Below are 9,280 nucleotides of genomic sequence, written 5' to 3'. Positions count from 1 at the left end.
GGGGGGGCAGGCAGGTAGGTGCTGGCCACCCACGGGTGGGGGTGGGGGTGCATGGGGGATGCTGGGCACCCATAGAGGTGTGGGGGCTACATGGAGGGGTGGTGCTGAGCTCCTCCTCCTGGTGGTGCATGGAACGTGTGGAGGCACCCATGGGGGCATGGAGGGTGCTGGGCACCCACAGGGGTGTGGGAGGGGGGTGCAGAGGGTGCTGAGCACCCATGGAGGTGCTGGACACCCTAGGGGATACCCCCAAAAAAGGGGGCAGTGACCCACGCAGGGCTGTGGAAGGGAAAGCAGCGCCCCGACGCCTGCTGCCCTGCTGCAGCCCGGCTCAGCGATGGCGAGGCCTGGACACGGCAGGAACCGTCGGTCGTTGGAGAAAGATGAGGATGAGGAGGGCGAGGACCCGGTAGATGCCATGATTTCGCGGACGGGCTGCGCGGCGCAACACTGGGAGCTGCAGGAGTGCATGGCGGCGCAGCAGGACTGGCGACGCTGCCAGCCCCAGGTCCAGGCTTTCCGGGAGTGCATGGCCCGGCGGCAGCGTGCCGAGGAACCGCACCACGTGTCCGGCTCACGCCAAGCCCACCCCTCACCCACTGGGGACTGAAATCACCGGGGACCTCCCGGGACCGCTGGCCAGCCCATCATCAGCACCATAGGAAGGAGGTGGCTACACCGTTTCACCCTTTTTTTGGTGTTATTTTTTATTCAAGCGGGTGGATGTGCTGGTAAATCCATGCTACGTTGTTGGGAAATTAAATCTGGTGGTGTTTGTTGTCCTGGCCAAAGCGTTCATCTCCATCTGTGCCACCAACGATAACTGGGAGCTCGGAGGGGACGGTTGCGGGGTGAGATAGGGATTTCCAGCCCAAAATGTCCCAAACCAGGAGCATTCATGGCACCCAGGCTGGGTGCGACAGCCCTGTTGTGGATTTCTGCTCCGTGTCCTTTCCCTGTGCTATCCCAGAGCTTTTCCCAGCAGTGATAACCTCATGTCCCACCAGGCAGGATTCTGGGGGGGATTTATCTCCTGGGAAGCACCAGGAGCATTATGGATGGGGAAAAAAGGGGCTCTTACAAGGAAGGATGCTCCTCTGAACACCACCTCCTAGCAAATAAACTATGAAAAAGAAAATAAAATGGCTTTTTGTGGGCTAGAAAGGGAAGGGTGCCCATGGATTTTGTCGGGGGAAAACTTTCCAGGCTGTTTCCCATGAAGCAGGGTGCCAAGGGGCTCGGTTTCATGGTGCCAGCCAAAAATCACAACAGGCTCAAGACCACGAGTGAATATCCAGCAACCCCTGAGCAGCCTTAGTTTGGGGGAGAGTGCTAATGAGTTACTTTCCCTCTTTTAAAGAGCTGGTGCTTAGAAAAGGGGGGAAAAAAAAACAACCTGTAAACAAACCAGGTTTGGGGCAGGAACAGAACCTCCTCTTAGCATCCATCAAACCGGGGCTTATACTTGGTTCTAACACACTTCCTCAAAGGATGGTGTGATTGGGTATCGTGTCAGCTCCAGCCTAAATAAAAACAGCCACATGCACCCGATCTCGGAATTTGAAATAATTGGAGGATTGGAGTAAAAAAATCCAGGTGCCATGACCTGTTTGACCCAGCACCCCTATGCGCACCCAAAAGCCACAGCTCCCGTGGGCTCTGGGTTTTGCAGGATGGCGATAAGCGGCTCAGCAGCGTGGCCAAATTCGGTTCCAGGTCACTCAGTAAATGCAGCAGTTCTCGGAGAAACATCCGCTTCCATCCTGGGAAATTCCCCAAACCGCTTTGCGCTTTTGGGATTCATCCTTTCAAAGCACAAGTAATTTCCCCCTTTCCGAAGGGCTGTTGTAAAAAGTAGACTGACTTCAGGGATACGGGCAGAAGTTTATCCTTTCTGGTTTGAAAGGCAAATCAGAAATTAAGGAGAAACTTTGCTCCAACCTTCCTGCCTCTGCCCTCCAGGGCTTTTTTTCTGTCAAGCAGTGGTGGTTCAGCTGCTCGGGGACGATCACCCCAACCCTCCCAGGGCTCAGAGGCTCCACTCATGTCAGCGAAGCTCTGATTTAAGCAGCTCTACGAGAATAACACGTTGCTCCAGTCTTCAGCTGAAGAAAGGAGCAGGACAGTCACTTCCCCATCAGTAGCACGTGGGACAGTTGCAGTACAGCATTATTCACTTGAAGAGTTTTCTGCGCACTAAAACTTGCAGAAATCCTCATATTTCAAGAGTAAAACATACAGGAAAAAAAAGGCGGGGGGAAGAACTGAGAAAAAGCCACATTTCATTGTGGACTCACTTCACTCATGATACAAATCAGTGAGATAGAAACACATATATTTGTCTTTATTAAGACAAGCCACTTAACAACAGTGGAAAATTTCTTCCATTTCACCAAATTATCATCACAGTGCTCATGGAGTCGCCTTCTGGAGGCTTGAGCAGCCAAGGAGGAGGCTCTTGCTTTCCCAGACGTGGCTCTGAAATGGATGGAGCCTTCTTCGTCTCAGTTCATCTGCGCTAGCAGCTCTTCAAGTTCTGGTCGAGACTTTAATCGGCTCTTGAAGTCAGCTTCTGTGTGCTGTGGAGGGAGGAAAACCAAAACCCCAAGCAGATCAGCATCACCTCTTGAGTACTTTTTGAAATCAAAAGGAAGGCAAACTCTCTCCCGAAGAGAATCACTTAAGAGGGGAAAAACAAAAGACTTAAATGTCCACTGAACCCAGGGAGTAGGAAGCTCCAGTGGAAAGTCACCGCAGGCTAAGATCTCGCGGTCAGCTCCATCTGGAAGCTGGTGGCAGAGCTGTTAAGCCTCCTCTCTTACATCCAGCCTCCAACAGAAGCAGCTGCTGGGGGTAAAGCACAGAGGGCAGAAAGCTTCTAGCAGCAAACGAGCGTGGCAGCCGTGGACACGCTTGGTCACGGGCTCTAAAATTCGGCCTCGTAGGTTCTCCCTCCCCTGACTAACTGCTTTTGGAAGAGTGAGCAGTGGCATTGTGCTTAAGAAATCAACTGGACACCCCCAATTCTCCCACTGCGTAGCACCGTGGCATCCACTTTCATGAGGAGACCTGCCACTTTCTCCAGAACTTTGCAAGAGCATCCCAAAGTTTTAATCTCTCTTCTGCAGTGCCAGTCTTATGAAGCCAGCTTGGGTCTCTCCCCTGAGCTTCCTGCATCAGACTGCAATGACTTTGCAAATGGCACAATGTCACAGTTCTCCCTCCAGAGACAAAGCCATCAGCCAAAATTAAAAAAAAAAAAAAAAAGAAATGGCAGCCCTAAGGCAGAGACGGGACTGTGACCAAAGCAGAGAAGATTACGGGACTCAAGAGACCTTCTCCTGTATTCCTTCTGGTGTTGCAGAGTTGAAGATAACTAAACATTCTTCAAAGGCCACTTAAGAAGCCAACTGTGGTTTCATATTTGAGTTTACTGTATTGCCTTCCCTTTCAAGGCACAAAAATCTTTTGTCCCTGAATAAATACGGCTCCCTGGGACTGTTTTGTCCAAATGTAAAACGACTGAAGTTTAAATATCTCCTTATGCCTGGTCCACCAGTGACTGGAGTTCTGTCCTGAAGTCCTCAGTGCTGAGAAAACTGTTGGGAGTTTCTGCAAAAACCAAGCTGAACCCCTCCCAGAGCAAATTCTAGCAAAACAGGGCACAGCATTTGGGTTGCCAGTCCCAGCTTTGCTACCGACTGCTCCATGAAGTTTGTGGCAATTCCCAGATAAGAGGCGGTGAAGCACTGCTGAAGGAAAGTGTTCCCTTCCGAGTCACAGGGAAACTGCGGCAGCAAAGGAAAGCAACTTGCAACCTGTCATCTCCTACAGATCTATGGGATTGGCTAGGAAGGTACCTTCTGCAGTACTAATTATAGAAGGCTAAATTTTAAATGAAACATTCATCAAGAATTAGAGATAATGGATTTTCATAGACCAAGTGAGGGCCTGGTTCTGGGAGATCCTGGGTATCCATAAGTCTAGAGTAGACAGTAGTCTCCAGACCAGGTCTGTATTTTCGAAGCAAATTCAAGTCACACATCATATCTGCTTCTTAAATGCAAAGGCATTGGTAAAATTAAACATACCTCTTTCACTAACAGATGGACCCCTTCAGGCTGATTACTCTGAATAATTTCCAAGAGTATCGGAGCAAACGTTGAACTCACACCGCTGATCTGAAAGAAGAAATAAAAGCGCTGGAGGAGCAGAACACCCCACACAAAATGGCCTCATTATACTAATGGCACAGTGAGTCCATTTCAGCATGAGCCCGTGGCAGTCAACCACTTCATTAGAGAAGCACTCTGCTTTGTGCACGCACCTCTCACATATAGCATGGCCCAAAGCTCTCACTTTGGCTCTTCTCTGTGAACACTGTGCTTCCCATCCCTGCCTGCGTCACGTAAAGAGACTTAGCCACGCGTGAAGGTCTTAATTTAGGTGAGACTTCAATACAAAGGCTGCCACAGCAAACCTGCAAGCCCCAGCGTTAACTACACGTCAGCTCTTTCCGGTGGAAAAAGTCTACCTCTAGGTTTAAAATGTAATTCAGTTGTACACTTTTGAAGCTGACCCTGAGACCAACAGTATTTTTGAATTTCATCACGTTTGTCCAGTCATTCATCCTTAAACATTACTTTTCTACGCTTGTATCAGGTATTCTGCATAAAATAGGTAATAAATCTTCTGGCTGAAATACAGAATCCAGGAACCCCTCCTCTGCTTCTACTTTGTGAGTAACCTTTAGCAAGAAATCTAATTAAGACTTCTTTGTGCTTCAATTTACGCACAAATTACACCTTTCATTTGTTCAAGAGACTTAACTCCAATTGTTAAGGGGTTTTGAAAGCCTGAGATAGGATGTGCTGCACAAGGGCCACGGTGCTATCAGCAAACGCCAGCTCATACCTGGACAACCCTCTGATGGGTAGTAAGGACCGCGTCCAGCTGCATTTTGGAACCTCGCTCTTCCAAGAACAGCACTTCGTTGGTTTTGGTGGGCATCGCGTAGCTGCAGGAACCACAGGTCAGTGCTTAGGACAGGGAGGATAGATTTGCACTTCTTTACAGGAATGAATCAACCTCCAGCAGCAGAGAATGTGGAAAGAGATTAACTTTTCATGAGAGATTAATTATGCAAACAATGTATCTTGCAAATCAAGCACTGGCAGAAGCCGAGTGTTTTACTGGAAAGAGATAAGGGAGAAGCTTGCAGCACTACTGCCAGCAAAAACCTGTTTCAGCTACAAACACCAGCCTGAGAAGAGAACTTTTAACTTCTTTATAGTTGCAGGAGAGCTTTAAAGCAACAGTTCTGACTTATTTTGTAATCTGTTTATTGGGAACAGAGCTAAAACTCACTGCTGCAACGTGCCACTCAAAAGACATTTTCACCTCTGAATTTAACTGCACTGCAGGCACCAAGGAGCTGTATCATGTTCCTCAGACTCATCAAGACCAGGAAAATTGCTATCAGGGGTACACCTGCTTCAGAGATCTAGTGTGCAACTGAAGGATCCTCTACTACTAAACTAAAGTAGCAGGTAGCTGTCCCACAAGCTTCAGGGGTTTCCCAAGCTCATTCTAGTTTGCATAATCGGTATCACTTGCTTACTGCATAATATACGTGCAGAGCCTGGATGAAACACTGTAAAGAAAAAACAGCAGCAAAAGTCAGCAATACTTAAGCCTACACTCGTGAGCTCAGCACCCACAGGATTAAGCCTTCTTCTCAAAGGAATGAAAAGTAACAGCTATTTTTTTCCTGGAGATCTGTTCAGTCAGTGCCTCAAAAACTCCATTTTAGTCTTCCTTCTATGAATAAAGCAGCCAAAACCATACAGACACACAAAAAGAGACCACCAGGCAGATGACAGAAGATTTGGATTTACATGTGAGAATCTATCAGAGAGATTAGATTGTGCCCTTGTCCGCAAAGTATCATTATCTATGAGCCTCACGTGGCCCAACGCAAGGTGATTGTGAGGGGATGACAAGCACAGAGCTGTGTTCCTCATACCTTTCATTCACTTTAATGGAGAGTCGGTTGCAGAGTTTATGCACATACTGAGCAAAATGCTCCACAAGACACATATCATAGGAAGTCATCTGGATGTTGACATCTCCATACTCGTATTCGGTCCCAGCATTTATCTCTTTCATCTGTACTTTATCCTTCTTCTTTTTTGGAGCCTGTATTTTTGAAAAAGAAAAAAAAAATAGAAAACATATCTGTTGTGAACAAAGCTGGATATAAAAAACATTAATCCTTGCCCACAAAGGAGACCATGCTAAGGTACTCTCTTCTAACAAAGGTTTGCTGAACTATGTCGAACATATCACAGACCATCTGTGCTCACTTTCCCCCACTACGAAACTGGGATGACATTATCTTGACAGATGTTCTCAAGTTGAGCAGTTCAGTTCTTGGATGGCAGCACCGCAGAAGTCACATAGAAAATACGTGCATACCATGATTAATTTCTTCCAGAAGAAACCAAGGAGTAGAAAACAAACTGCTTTTTATTTCAGTTCCTCCCTTCGAGGCAGCTGTCGAGATGAGTTATTGTTTCCTCCTTCCACAAAAATTGTCGTCTTTCCAAATTTCGGGGAATGTAAAAATTTTAAACGCAAATAAAACCTGCTCACAATATTCTGCAATAATTTGAAGTTGAGGTGTTAAATTCAGCATCAGGAAGAAATTCACCCCTCCCCAAATTACTCATTAATTTAAACAAGAATGTACCAGGCAAAAGAAAGAATTTATGCAAAAGTGTTGTGAGTGGGTACTTCACGTGCCACTTTTTACCAAGGGAAGTAGCAGTAAATAATTACATTATTGTTTTTAATATGATTCATCAGCCACGGAATTAATACCACCAACATTTAAATCAGACTGTAAAAAGATGTGTCAGTTGAAAGCAAGCACAGTAAGGGAGCTCTTATGCCTACCTCCTTTGGGAGCAGGTATTTAAACCTCCCAATACCATGCGTAGGACGGGCTTTGTAGTGTCTGTGGCAACTCACGAGTGCACCACCTTAAAATCAAAGCAGAGCAAACATGTTTCCAGCTGAATGGCAGACAGCCCTTCTTTTAACAAACATATACAGGTGCTTCGAGAGCCCAAAATCCACAGTGGGGGCAAGAATTTGTCCTCGGTTCTTTGACAGAAGGCAAAGGCAGGCTAAGGCTTCGGCTGATCTCTGCCTCACGCAGGCAGCCTGTGCATCACAGCAAGCCAGTTACAATTCACAGCTGGTTACGGTGAGCAACAAATAAGGGAGGAAGAGATTAAAAGTGACTCATTTCCCAGGTGAATTCTCAGGCAAACTGGGGAAAAAAAAAAAAAAAAAAAGGCAGACTTGTCAGCACCAGTGGATGGCGAGGATACTGATGAAATGTTACATCTGTCTCCTCTTATGCGACAGCAGTGATGCTACTATGATAGATCTGAGCCCCATTTAATTTTAAATCCAGTCCTGTTCAAATATTCATGTGCTTGGAAGCCAAATCAAAATGGTATCGGCTTTTATTTATACTTCCTTCTCCAGGGTAAAATGAAATCCTCAGTAACCCTCATTTTAATAAACGAAGCTCAGATCAGCAAAGAGAAACTGAACACCGAGGATCTAAGCCACTCAGTTACACTTTGCCTCCACGTGAAAATCAAATTCTATTTTAAATTATGACAGCGGACTCCACCAGCTCAATGAACATTAAAGTGGGACCTCATGGGGGTGTAAGTCAGTTCCTGGACGTTAATAGAGCAAATGGGATCTGACTGGTGTCACTCCACCGCGTAACATCATGACTAATAGGACTACCTGCTTAGCCAAGAACAGGGAAACAGAAGAAAGTGTTAGGAAAAAGATATGGAAGAGCACCTGTTCAGGTTATTTACCAGTCCAAAATTCACTAAAAAAATAAAATTAAATTAAAAAGGAGATACAAATGCTGAAATGCGTAATATGTATTTGGGGTAAATGAACTTTTGCCTTGCATTGGATTAATAAGAGGCCTTACCTGCAGCACACAGATGGCTTTCTCTGGGTGTGGCTGCTCTGCAGGAAACAAGACAATTGTTAAAAACCTCTGATTTCACTCACCTGTGGAAACACAATATATCTGGTGAATCTCCTTGAACAGAGGCTTGCACCCCAAGCCCCTCAGACACAGAGAGATCCCATTAGCAAAGAGACTTTCACTCCTTCACATCCTACAGCCCTTTCAGCTCCCAGACAGTAGCTGAAAGACCTCCCTCCACAAGGGACGTGCTTTAGTGGTGGTTTTGGCAGTGTTAGTTTGATAGTTGGACTTGATGATCTTAAAGATCCCTTCCAACCTAGGCAATTCTATGATTCTATTCTATTAAAAGACTTTCCTTGGCAAAAAGTCCTTTTTCTGTCATGTACGTTTTCTGAAACTGTCAGTGGAAGTTACTGAGTGTTTTTAATGCCTTATACTGTGTTTTACTTACTGAGTTTGATTTCAGACCACTCACCTGCTGAGCGCAAACATCTGCTTCAGCAACATTCCCTTCTTCAAGCACAGCACCTGCAATGAGCCACCATGGTCAAAATGCAAACAGTGTGGCAGATACTCAGTGAGTTTTCACCAGCGCTTACCAGAATACAGCCATCAAAACAACACCTGTGACCTTCTGAATGTACCAATAACCCTCCTAATCTCTCCACAGCCTCCAGCCACTGTCACTCCCCAGAATACTGCCACAACACAGAGGAAAGGGATGAACGAGGAGGAAGATGACTGTGGTAACCTGTTCTTGCACACCCTTGCTTTGCTTCAGTATCCTCATTTACAGGTTGCCCAGGGAAGTTGTGGCTGCCCCATCCGTGGAGATGTTCAAGGTCAGGTTGGACAGGGCTTTGAGCAACCTGGTCTAGCGGGAAGTGTCCCTGCCCATGGCAGGGGAGTTGGAACTTGATGATCTTCAAGGTTGCTTCCAAGCCAAACCATTCGGTGATTCTACGATCCCTCACACCATTGCGCTACCTCCGGGTTACAACAGCCATGTGAACAACCCTCGTGCTCGTTCCAGCTCCACGTGGACGGAGAGAAACACAGTTCATCCATCACCAAGGCAGTGCAAGAGCATTGCTGTCCCCACAACCCTGGCAGGCAGGAGAATAATTACCAATGTCTCAAGAGTGACCAGAGGGACAGGGAGGACCGGGGACCCCCAGTCCCTGAGGGCAGTGACAGGGCTGGGGGCTGTAATGGACTAATGGGGGCTAAAATGGCTGTTGCTGGGAT

General features: G+C 46.7%; 2 protein-coding genes across 2 annotated transcripts; one reads left to right on the top strand and one right to left on the bottom strand.

Moving 5' to 3' along the window:
• Positions 1-337: 337 nt before the first annotated feature.
• Positions 338-610, top strand: LOC104291735 (cytochrome c oxidase assembly factor 4 homolog, mitochondrial). The gene has a single exon (XM_009891009.1). The coding sequence runs from the start codon at positions 338-340 to the stop codon at positions 608-610; it is 273 nt and encodes a 90-aa protein (XP_009889311.1).
• A 1,812-nt stretch (positions 611-2,422) lies between these two features.
• Positions 2,423-8,554, bottom strand: MRPL48 (mitochondrial ribosomal protein L48). Its single transcript, XM_009890995.1, has 7 exons — positions 8,508-8,554; positions 8,030-8,067; positions 6,958-7,043; positions 6,026-6,198; positions 4,915-5,017; positions 4,092-4,181; positions 2,423-2,579 (listed from the first exon to the last, which is right to left on the bottom strand). Exons 1-7 carry the CDS (start codon positions 8,537-8,539, stop codon positions 2,505-2,507), a joined length of 597 nt encoding a protein of 198 aa, XP_009889297.1. The 5' UTR covers positions 8,540-8,554; the 3' UTR covers positions 2,423-2,504.
• Between the last annotated feature and the right edge of the window lie 726 nt (positions 8,555-9,280).

Source organism: Charadrius vociferus, unplaced genomic scaffold, assembly GCF_000708025.1.
Source record: "Charadrius vociferus isolate BGI_N301 unplaced genomic scaffold, ASM70802v2 scaffold407, whole genome shotgun sequence".
NCBI classification, from domain to species: domain Eukaryota; kingdom Metazoa; phylum Chordata; class Aves; order Charadriiformes; family Charadriidae; genus Charadrius; species Charadrius vociferus.
This window is presented reverse-complemented; position numbering and strand designations above follow the sequence as displayed.